The 17500-nt window shown below is 41.7% G+C and overlaps 2 protein-coding genes across 2 annotated transcripts in view; one reads left to right on the top strand and one right to left on the bottom strand.

Annotated features, from left to right (window-relative positions):
• Positions 1–886: 886 nt before the first annotated feature.
• LOC134070632 (programmed cell death 1 ligand 1-like) lies at positions 887–11273 on the bottom strand. The gene is made up of 6 exons (XM_062527030.1): positions 11155–11273; positions 8948–9045; positions 8294–8626; positions 7195–7473; positions 6746–6859; positions 887–5070 (listed from the first exon to the last, which is right to left on the bottom strand). Exons 1-6 carry the CDS (start codon positions 11157–11159, stop codon positions 5003–5005), a joined length of 897 nt encoding a protein of 298 aa, XP_062383014.1. The 5' UTR covers positions 11160–11273; the 3' UTR covers positions 887–5002.
• A 2328-nt stretch (positions 11274–13601) lies between these two features.
• LOC134070225 (transmembrane protein 104-like) overlaps positions 13602–17500 on the top strand; it is a gene marked incomplete at its 3' end in the record, with an annotated part of 9721 nt that continues 5822 nt past the window's right edge. Inside the window, 2 exon segments of the mRNA XM_062526507.1 lie at positions 13602–13829; positions 14481–14558. Of these exon segments, the coding sequence (XP_062382491.1) occupies positions 14514–14558 (45 nt within the window).

The following is a 17500-nucleotide window of genomic DNA, read 5'->3' as shown; positions in this document are numbered from 1 at the left end:
GTGGTGTGTGTGCAGAGCCATAAGGCCAGTGACACTCTCACAAACACTCGCTGGAGGAGATCAGCTCGGCCGCCTATAGTTGGTACAGAACTCAGCCGCCCGACTCCTCATATGTACAAAAAAGCGCAAGTACAGACATGTCACTCTCATCACATTTATTCTTAGGCTCGAAAAAAATATAATACACATCATCAATCTAGGCCTATTTCAAAAAGACTTCTTAAAAAATGGGATACAGTGAGAAATAAGGGTGGTGGGCATATCAATTCAAATATCTGTAGTATCGATATCAACATTGGTATTGGTATTGGATTGATACCATCCTGATGGAATTGATACTTTAATTTTAGAGTTAGGACAGTGAAAAAAAACCCGTTTAAAATCCGTCCGGGTATTGTCCTGCTTTGGGAGCAGCGTTTTTAGCTTTAGCTTAGCACAGTTGCTGTAAATGAAGGGTGTCAGTTAGCACGTCCTCCAAAAAAGTGATATATTTTTTTTTCTAAATATATCTTGGGAGACGTGTGTTCAGAACAAGTACAAATCATAATGCAAAATCGAACGAGGCTATTACCTGGGCAGATATTTACTTGGAACTATATTCAGCCTCATCACAGGTGAAGCACCACTAGTCTCACGTAGCACTTGAAAACTCCTAACTTCGTCTGGTACTTCACGGAATGGGATTCAAGTGCTGCTGCATGAGAACCTTGTGCCTATCTAGCAGTGCTTCGCCTGTGATGAGGCCGAATATAGTTCCAAGTAAATATCTGCCTAGATAATAGCCTCGTTTGATTTTGCATTATGATGTGTACTTGTTTTTAACACATGGCTCCCAAGATATATTTAGAAAAAAATGTAGATGTCTCTGTAATTTTTTTTTGAAGGACGTGCTACTGACACCCTTCATTTACAGCAACTGTGCTAAGCTAAAGCTAAAAACGCTGCTCCCAAAGCAGGACAATGCCCGGACGGATTTTAACCGTTTTTTTTCCACTGTTCTAACTCCACCAGCACCAGCAGAAATATAGAAGTAGATCTTAAAAATAAAGCAGCATATTAATACATATAGAAAGATGTAGAAATACAGTATACAGGTAGCATATACTGTAGAACCAGCAGAAATATAGAGGCAAATCTTAAAATAAAGCAGCATATTAATACATATAGAAAGATGTAGCAGGGTATCTGCACATTTTTTATCAACAAATTTAATGACTTTTAAGACCTTTTTAAGACCTCTAAGACTAGAAATTAAGACCATTACCACGGCAAATATATATATATAAAAAAGTACGCTCTAGGCTGTTCAGTTTACCAAAGCACATTTGTATTTGAGTGACAGTGCAAATAGTGCACGTCAGGCAACTGCCTTCTCAATACTACATCAATACTGCTGTAAATAACGTACAAACAGTGTGTAAACAAATCAAGTTGCAAATTACAAATTAAACACAGTTAAAAAATGGACAAGGCTCCCGACTAACTTTTTGCATTGGTTGCACATGTGCGTCTAACTTTTTTTTCAGGTGCACCAGCACAAAATGTAGGTGCACCCACATTTTTCATTGCATAGCTTTCTAACAGCAAAAGTTCACATTTTTATTGCACTCCTTTCATATAATGTGAATGATTTTTTATAAATATATTTGATACATTCACATTATAAATTATATATAATCATTCAAACTAAATAACACCCCCTCCCCCATTTTTTTTCACCTTTACTTTCTATATACTGAAATTTCTGATATTCATGACTGCACACTTTATGCAGATTATATAGCCTACTATTTGTATTACAACTCTAGGCCTACCTCTTTAATTCAGCTGTCTGATTGATGCCTCAAAATATTGTAAACAAAGTAGCATAGTTAGCTAGCTTATCATAGTCTACTGGTTGGACTGTTCAGTTTCCCCCACATGTGTTTAAGTTTCAAGGTAGGCTGATACTTTTTCTCCTTGGGACAGGTCCTTTTAGTCTTGGAATTAGAAAACATTGGTGATGAGATGATCACTCAACTTGAATGCAAGAGTTTTAATAAAATGTGCAGCATGCTATGATGCTAACCGGATTTCATAATAATTTAGCTAGTCGTCATTGCTTTTTTCCACGATTGTGAATGTTTTATTTGGATTAAATGTGCATGTCGAGGGGTGGGTGTCCATTGAGCGCGCACGAGAGAGAGAGAGAGAGAAAGAGAGAAGGCCAAGCCGAGGAGGTTTACTTCTATATTGTTTGGTAAAGTTGCACGCATAGTCTACAATGAAAACAGGCGAAAGAAATGTATGCTCTCACCCGAAAAGCGTCAGGTGCACCATTGCAACATCAAATATTTTTCAGTCGCATTCTTAAAAATCTTGGCTCGCGTCTGCTACTCTGAAACACTATCTCCGTCTGTAGGAACGCACACGCTACTTTTTACTGTGTTGTTATATTGTAACACCCACAATATTTGAGTGTGTCTACATTCGCAAAGCTGACGAAACGGACTCGGCACGACATGAAATTTAAGACCTCCTCATCGGAAATTCTAGAATTCAAGACATTTTAAGACCTTGAAAATCCAAAAAAATAAATAAGACTTTTTAAGACTTTTTAAGGACCCGCGGGGACCCTGTGTAGAAATACAGTATACAGGTAGCATATACATGTAGCATATTTAGCTGACTTAGCTACTGTTTCATGGCTTACACTAAAAAAATAAATAGTTCGCCACACAGATAGAAGATTTGGCATGGCTTTTTTTAGGCATGCCTAGAGGTACTGTATGAAAGTTGCTATGTAAACATGTTGCCTGGATTGAAAACTAAACAGCTCCAGGTGGTTTTTTTAACTAATTTTAATTTCTATGTATTATTTGTTATTTCTCTGTTTCCAATGGTCTACAGCACATTAAACTGCTGTACATCAAACGTAGTAATACTATGGCCAGTTCTTACCTTTCATTGCCTTTAAGGCTTTTTTAGTTTCACATAAATTTTATGACACAGATTTGCAATGACGGATTCAGGATTTAAACGTGAATCCTATTGTTGGGTAAGGGTTATGTGCCTTTGTCCAAAGCGACATACAAATAAAAACAAAACAATAACTAATTTAACAGAGACCAATTTCAAAAAGTTGGTCACCGTGACCAACTTTTTGAAATTGGTCACTGTTAAATTAATTATGCTAACAATGATAACCATGTTTATTAGCTGACTTAGTTGATGATTTTTAACAGCTATGCTAAAAATGTTAACTATGCTAACCAGGTTGACTAGCTAACTTAGCTAATGAATTCTAGCAGTTATGCTAACTATGCTAACAGTACTAACCAGGTTGACTAGTTAACTTAGCTAATGATTTCTAGCAGTTAAGCTAAAAATGTTAACTATGCTAACAATGCTAACCATGCTAACTAGCTAACTTGCTAGTGAGGACTTTTATTTTGAAACATTTGTTGCTAGGGTATCCATGGTGGCCACTATCAGGAATAAAGATGTTACGGTAGTATAATCATGTTGGTTGCTATGGAAACTGTCATAAATACTTAATTTTAATGGTTGCTATGTTGGTTGCTAGGTTTGTGGAGGTTTCATATAGTTGACTAGGGGCATAGTTGATGATAACTGACAGTAGGAATGGTTGAACAGTTAAATAGTTGAGTAGTTTCAATGGTTAAACGGCCATTGAAACGGCCAGTTTCAATGGCCACCTGGCGTAAGATTCTAATTGCTAAACGGCCCTATTATGATGTCATTAATCGCAATGTTAAGTCTATGGGGACATTTGTAATAGTTTTTAATTTATAGTTTAAAAAATATAAAAGTTACAAAGTTGAAAAATACATAGCAGCCTTCTCCTATTGAAGACCTACGTTGCAACGTTTGAATGAAGTTTCTAGGTGAAACGGCCTAGCAGAATAAGAAGAAGAAGAAGAAGCCTAGGAAGAACAGTACAGTGCATTTTCATGCACTGTAACTAGAAATGTGCATCTCCGTGGAGGAGCTACAAGAGTGGGCTTGCTCACCAGGGGGCAGTGATGTAAACGCCTGAACAGTCCCCCATTCATTTCAATGGGGAAACGTCTCTGGTGGAGCATGGCGGAGCTACAAGGGTCTAAAAACGGGAATACCGGAAAAACGGCAGCCATCCGATTTTTTAGTGTTTGATCCGTGTCAATAGCTTAAAGTGTAAGTTTGGCGGAAATTGAAAATAAAGCTATTATCTGAATGCAAATACATCAACTAAGCCGTGGAGGAAGTCATTTTCGCTCATCACGCAGTACAGAGCTAGCACGGGCAGGAGCTACAGTCCAAAATCGCAAACAGTGGGTTAGCATGGGGCTTACAGCCACACGCTTTCAAAATCGCATTTTTAAACCACTAACATTGCTCAAAACAGCGCCAAACCTCATCAGTAGCTTGCTCTAGGTGTCTACACATAAAACGAAGCACCAATCAGTCTGTAAACTTTGGAATAGTCAGTATACATGTAGAATGATGAGCGTGATGAGCGAAAATGACTTCCTCCACGGCTTAGTTGATGTATTTTCATTCAGAAAATAGCTTTACTTTCAATTTCCGCCAAACTTATGTAACGGGTGCTAGCTGGTTAGCTATGCTGTAGAACGTTAGTAAACCTCACTCCCCGACGCTTCAAGAGCGCTGCTGGCATGAAAGCTAGTAGCCTGGGCTTTTAGCTGGATTGTTAGCGCGCTCGACTCCCGATCCGAGGTGCTGCTGTCTCGCGGGTTCGAGTCCGGGCGTGTGCAGGGCTGGACCGCGGTGGTTCCACACAACGCAGGTTACACTTACACTTTAAACGCTCTAGGAGAAGAGGCGTTCTCAAAAAACGGGAAAAGAACAACAATAGATGGTGCCTTGCAGCAAGCCCACTAACAATGAACAATATACATTCTGGCAACAATCTAATGAAAATAAACAATGAACATAAAGCAAAATAGCATGTAAACAATAAAGTCATGAGGTATGTTACAATGAGGTAAGCTGAGGTATGTTACAATGCTCTGCCATGGTCTTCTGGATTCTGGGGCGCCCTGCTGCTGCCGCTGCTGGGCTGAGCCTCTGAGGAGAGGACAAGCAGAGCAGCCGTGATGGTTAGTATAGGAAACATGGGTGCCCAGTAGAACTTAGGAATGAGTAGAAAAAGCGCATTTATAACACATAGTCAGGTAGAACCCCAGGATAGGTGTGCCATAAGGTATGAATGCAATTTTTTTGCATAATCTGATGGTTTAGGGCAGGACTATTCAATTAGTTTGTAATAGGGGCCGGTTCATGAAAAGTATCACAACTGAGGGGCCGGAGAAATACCGCTTGAAATATGAGTAATCACGTACACATGTAGATACAATAAACTACAACAGCACCAATATGGGTGTTCAAATGTTGCATTTTGTAAATGCATAATATAGTTTTTTGGTGGTTATTTGTGTTTTGGGAATATTTCTGCCACAGGCCAAGACTAGCACAGTGGTAGGCATTGGGAAGGTCACACTGGATCTGCATTGCTATGGCTAATATGAAATCTGTGATAACATTAACAGCAATGGAATCTGAGCTTTGCGCAGTAACTGCTAGGTCCATACAATTTCCAATGGGCACAAACAGGTTTCAAACAGTGTTTAAATTAATTAAATGTGCGTAATCGGTCGCATATGAAACTCATCTCAATATACATTTAACGTTCCCACCATTTAAATTGGATGAACGTGTTCACAAATCAATGTTACTTACAGTGGACTTGACATCAAGGCGATGGATGTGTATTAGTTTCACACTGAAACTATTTGCGTGGTGCAACCCGTTAAAATGTTAGTAGCTTATAATACTCCAACGTAGTGGCAATTTACGTTGAAACTAAGCTAAGATGGAACTTATGTTCAACTCGGTCAAAACGTTACGTGCAATTGGCTGAGGTGCAGTGGCTGCAGGACTTCAGAGCGAGTGAGAGCATGCAACAGAACTGATCCCACCAAAGTTAAACTTTTAAACCGAGTCCTATTTGCTCCAATAGCTATATTACGAGTGGCGAATGTTTTCGCGAGGATCTGCTTGGACTGGAGACTGGAGAGGCACACTACCGGTAAGATTTCATGCACCAAAAATGCTTCATGCTTTGAGGAAAACAGCTTGGATTTGGCGCACGTCAACATGTTGGTGACGCTGCGTAAAAACGAAGCAAGGCACCTCTTTGTATAATATCCAGTAACAAAGTAGCCTACAACGGCAACGCACCACACAGAACATTATTTATAGGCGCTACTTGCAGTGTAGCCTATCACTGCACCTCCATTATCGTGTTTTCCACCAGCTATTTACTTCTCTACCGATCATAAGGATTTGCTCATATATAATATCAGCCAACACTTCAAGGGCCACTACAAAGTATCTCGGGGGCCGGATCCGGCCCGCGGGCCGCTAATTGAAGAGCCCTGCCATACATGATGGGTTTATATGTTAATGTATATTTAGACGACTTTCTATGATAAGAAAAAGGGGTGTGACATATGTCATTTTAAGGAAAATGCTCAAGGGTGCCGGAGCGGCACCCATCAGATTCTGAAAGGACACCCCCTAAACTATCAATTTATGCAAAAATTCGTACCTTATGTCACACTTATGCCCAAATTCCACAAAGTTCTACCTGACTAACACATAGCTTTATTGAATCCATAGACTTCATTATGACAAGGATCTGTATTGAGAAAATTTGAAGTATAATTTAGCACACTCTCACCTGTTCCATCTCTGTGACTTAACTTGTCATATCTAAAGAGTAACATAACCACCACTCCCACCAGAAGGACAGCAGCGATCAGAAAGAGGTAATGATTTCTTGACTTCTCCTTGTCTATAATAATAATAATATGAGCATGCATCACATACATTTTCTTCAAAAGTCTTTCATTACTTTACTGTCAAAACATTTATTAGACAAAGGTTAGGTCCAGTCAAACTATTTGATGACCCCTTGGTCTTGACATGGATCTTTGATTGCCTTTCAGACATATATCTACATGGATGAGTAGGAGTCATGCTCAAAAACTAATTACACTTCTCCAATCATGTTGCCTCGGTTACCTGGTCGTGCCGTTTCACACTCTACAACATACGGAAAATCAGGACATACTTTCACAATGTGATCAAATGTCGGCACTGTGGTAATATTTCATATTGTAATAATACCTGGAAAGTCAAACGTTGCATGCTGAGAAACTCCTCTGTCGTCCGTGACCGTGCAGGTGTAGCTGCTGCTGGAGGAGATGCTGACATTCAAGCGGCTGACGACGCTAATCAGCTGCTCTGAGGTAATGCTGGTTGTGAGCTCGGCCCAGTCGGTGAGGTTCTGTCCCCGTCCCCCGGTCCAGACGACAGGAGCTAGCGGATACCCTTCAGTCTCACAGAAAAGGCTATACATCCCACCGCCCATGGACTTATTTGTTTTACGCACTGCGCTCCACGGGGCTGTAGAATGCAGGAGAACAAAAAAGCAGGATGTGAATTAAAGTCTGTGGTCGTTTCAGAGTCAGTATCTATTAGGGTGCTCAGGTTGTGGGAGAGTGTCGTTAAATGTATATAACATGGGTTTTTAGCAAATATATGAAGACATTGTCAAAAACATCGCATTTCAGGAATAATATTTTTCAGGAATAATATTTCACTATGTGTCACCAAACTGAACAGAAAACTTCCAATACCAAAAATGATTGCATAATATAAATAATCAGCTGTATAGTGTTGTGGGGATAGTTACTGTAATCTTTTTAGCCTATTAACCTGTAATATAGTATATCCCCTCATAAGAGGATAATAGACATAAGCAGGGTCATAAGCTCAAACTTTTACAAGATTGCTTCACTTTTGAAAAAACTGGGTAAGAGTTTAATGTACTAATCAATTAGCCTTTTCTAGACCCAATCCCCAGTGTACAATTGTGAAGGTGTGGTTGTTCCCAGACTACTGGCAAACCGCTCTGGCTCTAGGACTACTGTAAATGGGGCAATTTCCTGCAAAATTCACAAAAAGGGGCCTTAATAATACAGGGGTATACACACAGGGGTATATTTCTGACCAACTCTGGCAATGCATCACAGCACAATCCAATGCAGTATACACATCCACAAATACTGGGTGTCCTTAACAAAGACTTTGGTACAATCCAGCCTTTTCAAGATTAAAACCATCAATGAACTGCTATAGTAGGCTACGATAAATAGCACCAGTGCAAATGCATATACCCCTCAAGACTCATGCAGGTTGCAAAATGATTAGAAATAAAACAAACCTCTAACTTTTAAGTGACACAGCCCCGGATGTATATAGAGAGGCTTGTCGACTAAACACATGTATACTCCTGAGTCCTGGATGCTGACGTTGTCCATCTTTAGAGCAACAAGCCCACTTGGGAAACCGTCTGTTAGCAGCTGAACTCTACCATCGAAGGGTGGGAATACTTCTGGTCTTCCCTTCACTAAATGAATAACGTCCGCATCTTCAGTGCTCCGGATGGCCACGGCATCATTTTTGAGGTCCAACTCGGATAATGTGTTCCAGGATAAAGTGACATCTTGATGGATCACTGCATCATACATGTTCCTGGGATAACCTGATGAAAAGGCTGGGGGTGGGGGACATCATATTGAACGTAATTAGTAGATTAGAATAGAATAGAAAAGAATATATACTTTTTTGATCCCGTGAGGGAAATTAGTTTCTCTGCATTTAACCGAATTAGTGAACACACACAGTACACAGTGAACACACAGTGAGGTGAATCACACACTAACCCAGAGCAGCGAGCTGCCTGCCCAACCAGTGGCGCTCGGGGAGCAGTGAGGAGTTAGGTGCCTTGCTCAAGGGCACTTCAGCCGTTGTTGAATATTGTATACATTTGTTTTAACAAAAAAGGGAAAACATAATTAAAATCTTGTATGTTTACTTAGCACAGATGCGAGGCACAGGCATGCTATCATTCGTCTTTGCATCTCTCCTCCTGGGTGATAACATGCCAAAGTGGCATAGCCTATATCACTACATCTGTGGAAACAAACAAAGTAGGCTACATTTGTCAAAACAACACAGTCCAGACGCTTTAGGCTACTGTATAATATAAGTGTACTATTTTGATTCCGTGAGGGGAATTTGGTCTCTGCATTTATCTCAATCTGTGCATCAGTCAGTGAAACACATAGGCTACAGCACACAGTGAGGTGAAGCAGACACTAACCCGCAGCAGGGAGCTGCCTGCCACATAACTATGTTGTAACTATTGTGTGGCGGAATAACACTTGGGATCACCAAGACTCGGCGCAGTAATAGAGAATGGGAACGGAAGTTAGCGGCGCAGTGCATTCTGGGACAAAAAGGGCGTTTCCCTCCATTAGGTGAGGCCGCGGCGCGAATTATAAACAAGAAACCTATGGAAACCTATGATATTTCGAACAAGATCGGCTAGCCAAAACAGTAACACTAGATGTAAACATTTATGCTACTATGCTAAAAACTAGTAGTAGAAGTAGTAATGGACCGTACAGAGACAAGCTCCTGCCAGACGCGAGGAAACGTTATATAGAAAAGATCTTTGATCGGTAACATGGATCCCTATGACAGACCGTCTGGAGAGTGGACGTGAGACCCTGAAAGTAATACAAAGACACTCCGTTGTTGATTTTTTTTACCTGACGATCGCGGGCACGGACGTTACATCCAACAACACAACAGGTTCGTCCCATGATGTGTGAAAAACAGTGTTAGAAACAGCGAGTTAGCAATGTTTTACGATGTTTACAATGGTACAGCATTGGCAGCAGCGTACAAGTGGCCTCACGTATGTATCCCAGACGCCACCGCGGCGCAACCGCGAAATGTCCGCGACGTCACATTCCCATTCTCTATAGAGATCGCTAAGACATGTGACCAACTTCATCAAAACACAAAGAATTATGGGTGTGCTTATTGTGCTTCCTTACTGATGCTATCCATGCCATTCCTCACCTTTTTGTCACCTCTGAAACATGGCGTGTAGGCCTAGGCCTACTATTATTTTTCCACACTGAAAAACTATAAAAGATAAGCTTCATGTTAGGCTACTCTATAGAATTGCATAACACAGCAGGTAGGCCTAAACGGCATTTCGACAACTGCACTTTCGTTGTTCCCGCACGTCAGTAAAACAACTTAAGTTTTGGGCCACCGATTCCCAAAATGCGTTGCGTTTTACGTCACGTTCTCGGCTTGAGATCACTCCAAAGTGAAACTGAAAGTGCAAGAGTGGTGATACTGCGCTGAGTCAAAGGCCTACTCTCGAGTGTCATTCCGCCACACAATACAGTTATCCCTCTTTCTTAGCCGCTTAGAAATGCACCACATTTTGTTTTGTCTCACCATACTTGTGTGTTTAATAGGGAATTCATGGGGGGTTATGGTCGCTTCTATAACTTAATCTCTGTTTGGATCCTAATGAATGAACTGGGCTAGCTAAGTGCTATCAAAGTAGCGCCGCGTGCCAGAGCCAGTGAGTGCACGCATTGAAACGCGAGAGGTATCAACTGGTTTTAAGGGAATAACATAGTTTAAGCCCAATTCCCTCACGGCTGCCCCATCATATATCAAGCTCAACATATATGCAAAATAAAAACACTCCAAAATCTTACTGACGTTTTTACCTGGCACTAAAACACTATTAGGAAATTGAAATACATTTCCCAATTTCCGATTTTTAAGTTTTGGATAGAAAATTGAACTGATAAGCGTTACACGGACCGGGAATCCTCCCGAAGCTCCGAATTCCTACACCTCCCGAGAATGTCGGGCCTGGCGACAGCTCATCTCGACAAACTTACAGCATAGCGCGACCGAACGGCATATGTCATGAAAAAAGTTCGGAACTCATCTACCCTAAGCCTAGGCCTACACTTTTTTTTTTTTCAGAAAAGGATTTGATTCTAAACTAAATAAACCTCTTCCGGGCTGTAACTTGTATGGCGACTATATTGCACGTTCGACAGATAGCCTACGGACAAATACGTTAGTTCAGCTTTCTAAGATTAGTTCAACGTTACACTGCACAATTGTTAAGACATAGGCCTAAACTTAGCGTAGCCTAACTTAGTTTTCTAGAATCAATTTTACTAGGCCATTACTTACTCCATTCAAGTAATCCAACCACAACTGCTCCTTGCAAGCAATACCCTCCAAAGTAGCAAGTTTAGACTAGTATAGCCACCCCCAGAGTCCGTCCACGGACGGCACGGAGAGCCTGTTCTCTCCCTTCAGTCCTTGTCGATTGCAGTTCATCCATAGTTCCACTAGGGGCAGTCGAGCGTGCGCATTGTGATTCTTGGGTGAATAAATATCATATTCACTGTATGGAGGAATATGAAACCCTCCATCTTATGTCATCTAAATGAATTTCCAATCTTTTTATTTTTTATTTTTATCTCCAATACAAAAAAAATAAGCTAGCCAGGAAAGTGTCTACAGATGTGTCCAATCTATTGTTAAGGTGTGTTCGTGCTTTTCTTTTTTTGCAACCCCATTCTATGGGGTATCCTACAAAGCAAGTTAGACATAGCTAGACTATCTAGACATATCTTGATATCTATTGTGTTGCCAAAAGTATTGGTTCGCCTGCCACTCCCACAAACACTGACTATGACATCCCATTCTTAATCCATAGGGTTTATAATATCGGTGCACCCTTTGCAGCTATAACAGCTTCAACTCCTCTGGGAAGGCTTTCCACAAGGTTTGGGAGTGTTTTTATGGGAATTTCGGACCATTTTTTCAGAAGGGCATTTGTGAGGTCACACGTTGGGAGCATGGAATTGTCCAAAATCTCTTGGTTAATGCTGAAACGTTCCTTTTCACAGAAACTAAGGGACCGAGCCCAGCTCGAACATGGTCCCTTCCTGTTCCAACATGACTGTGCACCAGTGCATAAAAAGCAAAGTCCATAAAGACATGGATGACAGAGTTTGGTGTGGATGAACTTGACTGGCCTGCACAGAGTATCACAGTATGAAAGGCTACTAGTCTAATAGTGCGGCAGGCGGCAGCCTATAGTCCAATGGCGGGGCAATCATGACAGTTCATGAGATAACGCCAAAAATAGTCTGTGATAGAGCAATCATAACAGTGACAGTTCGGGAGATAAAGTCAAAAATAATCTGTGAAGTATAGGTTAGGCTATATCCAAGAGTAGTGAAATACAGTATATCTGCGAGTGAATTGGATGACTCCAGTAAAATAGCATATTGGCGTATATACCAAAACTTGCCCTGTGTCACCATCTTTTTTTTTTTTTTTTTTAAGTTACATCCATGCCTGAATCTTTTTCATGACGCAATCAAACAATGAGCCGATCACCTTTGACCCACATGTCAAGACATTTGAAGATATGAATTGATGACCTAACCGTCTGGTGACTAATTAGCTGCCTATGAGTTTTTGTAGCCTATAGGCCTACATGCAGACACCACGTGATGAATGGATCTCTTACATTGGAAGGGTAATACTCATCCTTTGTGCCCTTGGACTTAATGTTACACAATCAAACAAAAGTAGGCTATATCAAATTAAAATACACAGCCATGTCAAAATAAACATATAAATTGGCTTCACCATCAAAGACTGTAAAAGAATATAGCCTGCACTCTTCTTGAGATATAGAACCATGCAGGCTCTAAAAGAGCCCTTAGCCCAGGGGCTCCTTTAATGAACCCTTCGAAATGGCTTAAAGAATGAGGGGTGCCATCTGAAGCATGCAACAGAACCATGTTTTGGCTCTATACGGCACCTTTTTTCTAAGAGTATATTTATTACCAGCAACTAAAGTGGTGGCGCACTGCTGAAGTGCTAAAGTAGGCTACAGTGCTACACTCTGGGGGCATGTTCATGTCCATCATCCTCCGCCATAGTGGAGCACGGTAGCTGCCTGGCTGTTACTCCCCCTGCTGACTGTTAAAGGGCATGACAGCCAATAGCTTACTCGTGAAATTGATTTTCAATGAGCATTTAAACAGAACAAACAAACACCACAGGTGATAAGACGATGAGATCAACATAGGAAGGTGCGGGAGCATTTTCATTTAATAGACAGGAATTCAGCTGAGGAGTCATGAATATTATTGGCTGATCAAAGAAAGACCCATGCAGGTTTGTCACTAAACATCTGGAATAACCCAGTGGCTCAGCATGAGTAGCCTAGGATAGCCTATGTAAATGCAAACAAACAGCTTCAAGTTCTGCTTTAGCCTACAGATGCATTTCCTTTATACGTGTGGACGCAGCACACATTGACATTTTTATCGTGCTTAATTAGTCTATACTAATTTTAGCCTACTTTATTCATTAGGATACATAGATTTCCCTTCACGACACATTTACAATGACCTTTTAAAAGGAGGAGCTGCATCTTGCATCGCTAGCAAAAGAGCGAGTTCTTCTTTTAAAGCCAAACTCAGCGTAGAGATAGTAGCCTACATATCTCAGCAACAAATCCACCGCTCCGCGTAAAACCACAGCGTAAAATAGGCAGCTGATCCATGAAGTCATATGACCACGCCGACTGCTTCCGGCCCCGTGACCATTTCCCACGTCTGCGCTGTGTGATGGGGAGTCGCGTTAAACTTATCTGCTGTTTGTTTTGACACTCCAGCGAAGAGCATAGGTGGACATGAAGACCTTCACGGTCGTCGTCAGCCAGTTGTGCACGCCTGCTCGGTAAAAGCACAGTCCCGTTTCTTTGGATAGAAATAGTGCACAAGGTGTGTAGAACTTGCTAGTGGGCTAGCTCACCACAGACACAGGTGATACTGAAGGTAAGTGCTTTTAGCATTTGTTTATGTCCTGCTTCTTTGTAACGTTTCCCCCCCTCTATGATGCCCCCCAAAAATAATGAATCAGTGTTTGTTTTCTATATAATCCACCGGTCGCTCTAACGTTAAGTGTTTCGATTAAGCTACGTGGCGCGATGTGAACACACTAGTTACTGTCACATCTTCAAGTTCCCGACGGAAACTATAGGCTACATTTCACATATAGCTTACTTTATTCTCTCGAAATACACGCCGTGGACATTGCATTTAGCACGGTTATTTGTTGTATCACCTGTTTATTGTTCACATTTGCGTGTGCTAAATATGGCATTGGCAGGCTAGGCTACAGAGGGAAGGGGAGGTAGGTAGCAAACTTAACGCTAACGTCATATAATTTTTTTTTATTGAGGTGGCTTGTTTACTGACAAACTTGCTTGCATATTAGGGCGTAATGGAACTTATTGTTCATTATTCATCATTATTCATCATTTGAAATAGTCGGCCAGGTACTTCTACAAATAGATGCACACGTCTGCAAGAAGCAGAACCTCTTCTTCATGTATGTATGTATGTATATATGTATGTATAAGGTTCGTTAGTAGCGCACGTGTTCGTATGCACATTGTAATGAGCTGTTTTTGTGTTCACGCGCAGGTGCTGCATTGTTGACATTCTGACTAGCGCGACATGGCGGGAGGCATCACGGAAACCGGGGAGCTCTACTCCCCCTACGTGAGTACTTACTCTCCGCCACCTCACTCCCCTCAGAGGAGTACTGTATGGAACAGCCCAGTGTGTGTGTGTGTGTGTGTGTGTGTGTGACGTGTGGCTAGAGACGGGAGAGAGGGGCTTTTGCTGCTCGCTGAGCACAACTCTGACCTCATAGGAGATGGAACCGAATTAAGCTTCTGTTCCAGATGGAGGCTGCCTCTGGTGAGGACGGGTCTGTGTGAGGTTCCGGAAGCAGAACACTCCTGATCTAGCGGCAGGTTCCATCTGTTACCCTAGTTACTGCGGAACCTCAGTTAGAACCGGAACACTCCTGCTCTGGTGTCGCCGGGGTCCATCTGTTACCCTAGTTACTGCGGAAAGCATTTAGAACCCGGAACGCTTGTGTTCCGTCTGATTTCATCTGGTGATGGTGATGCAAACGAGCACACTGACCACAGCTAGATGGAGTAACCGTGGAGACGCCAGCGTTTCACTCTATCTGGCGCCATGGCAACCCTGCAGCGATAACACTCTGACCTGTGTCCTCATCTTCCACAGTCACGAGACTGCTGCTGCTGCTGTGTGTGTGTGTGTGTGTGTGTGTGTGTGTGTGTGCGCGTGTGTGTGTGTGTGTGTGAGACTACTACTTGGGAAGAGTGTCAGCTGCTTCACCTGTGTGTGTGTGTGTGTGTGTGTGTGTGTGTGTGTGTGTGTGTGTGACTACTACATATGAAGAGTGGTAGCTGCTTCATCTGTGTGTGTGTGTGTGTGTGTGTGTGTGTGAGACTACTACTTGGGAAGAGTGTCAGCTGCTTCACCTGTGTGTGTGTGTGTGTGTGTGTGTGTGTGTGTGTGTTTGTGTGTGTGTGTGTGTACATCATCAGCTGCAGCATGTGACCTATGAGCTCCTCCATAGCTAACCGCTGAACAGACACACACACACACATACTGACTGTAGAACAGGAAGTTGTGTCAGAGCTTACACAGCACTTTAGTTGTCATTTCCCTTACACTTCAGCTGTGACGCTCACACACACACACACACACACACACACACACACACACACACACACTTCAGCTGTGACGCTCACGTTTGTGTCTGTTTATCATTACATGTTATGATTACGTGTAGTCGGTGTGCACAGACGTTTTCCATAAACATGCAGTGCAGTGCTGTACAGAATGTGTTTGCTGCCTGCCTTACTCCATTAGTAGAGCTACAGGGTGTGTGTGTGTGTGTGTGTGAGCATGTGTGTGTGTGTGTGTGTGTGCGCACGCGTGTGTGAGCATGTGTGTGTGTTCCCGACATCTGAGCTCAGCAGCACTCCACTGGGTCCAACTTCTCATTTCAAAACCACTTCCTGGGAAACACACACACACACACACACACACACACACTTCTCTCTCTTCTCTCTGCTGTCTGTTTCTCTAATATAGAACGCATGCACGCACGCAGGCAGTGTAGTGAGGTGAGCAACAGTTATGGATGGATTTCGATTACATTTCGGGGAGTGATCCGGATCACCGTCGGGATCCATTATAGGGCTGGGCGATATATCGATATTTAAGATATATCGATATTTTTAAAAATGAGATATGGAATTAGACCATATCGTATATACCGATATAGTTCAAATTTGCGCTTTGATTGCTCCAGGCAAGCCACTGGCCGGAGCTCTACGCGCTGCTCCCCGCACCCGCGCCCGCCCCTCCTCTTTCTGACACAGAGCGGGGTTGCACACAGCACCTAAGTTGTGTCCCTTAAGTATCAACCATAAGGCTTATGGGAGGAATTTATTTAAGGGTGTTGCACAAAATGTCTTAAATGGTATCCTTAGGTAAGGAAATTCGTTAAGTTATTTAGATTTTTATTTGCATTGAAAGGGATTTTCTGGCACGACAAATTCCAGTTCCCACGGAGATTGTTCGTTTGCTAATATGTGCATGCTTTTCTGAGGGTGAAATGCGGGACTGACTGTCCAAAATAATATCAAGATGTGAGCACATATTGTCTATAAAATGGTATAGCGAATAACACGACAAATCTGACTATAAACTTTGACCAGTTTGACGGGTGACGCAGCCAAACACGGCGCACCTTAGAACAGTGACGTTAATTTCACGATGTTATACTGTACATCTAATGTACCTATCAGTAGCTAATGTTAGCGATAAATAACTCAACAGGTACGTTCAACATATGCAACTAACTAGCTTGCTAATAAGTTATGCAATTAGAAAGCAATCCACCAAACACAATAGCCTAAAGCTTAATGATCTATAATCTTACCGTGATAATTTTCGGTGACATTTATCCATTCATCAAGTAAATCCTGAGACATGAATTGAACTATACTAGCTAGCTAGTTAGATATTATCCTCTGGCTGTCATCCAAAGAGCAAGACCATTTGTGCACCAAAACATTTTTGTTACATGTTGCCTGGTGAACCAAACCAAAGCTCATAATGGTAGGCTATCAGTTAGGACGACTTGAGCAAGCTATGTTACCACTAGGCCTAAATAAACGACATAACTTCTGATAGGCCTATTTGATTTAAGAGTAATATTAGCAGAAGATTTATTTATTTTCAATTGTTAAAAGTGGTTAATTAACTACATTTATCAGCATTGACTCAGATAATAATATGGGTTTTCCTTTAGGCTGCTGGACATTTGTGCAACGGTTTGAGGGATTTCTTAAGATAATAAGGAGAAAACTCAAATACATGAGGGAAAATGTGAAGGAGAATACTTAGAGGTGTTTGTGTAACTGATCTTATGTTAAGGGGGCCTTAAATGAAATTTTAAGGGTGCTTTGTTCTAGCAGCTACTTTGCGGGAAAAATATCGGGATATATATCGTATATCGATATTCAGCCTAAATATATCGGGATATGACTTTTGGTCCATATCGCCCAGCCCTAATCCATTAGGCGCTTTTCTAGTTACCTCCGCCAAGGAGG

Source organism: Sardina pilchardus, chromosome 22 (genome assembly GCF_963854185.1).
Source record: "Sardina pilchardus chromosome 22, fSarPil1.1, whole genome shotgun sequence".
NCBI lineage: Eukaryota > Metazoa > Chordata > Actinopteri > Clupeiformes > Clupeidae > Sardina > Sardina pilchardus.
Note: the sequence above shows the minus strand (reverse complement) of the source record. Positions and strands in the feature narration are given on the sequence as shown.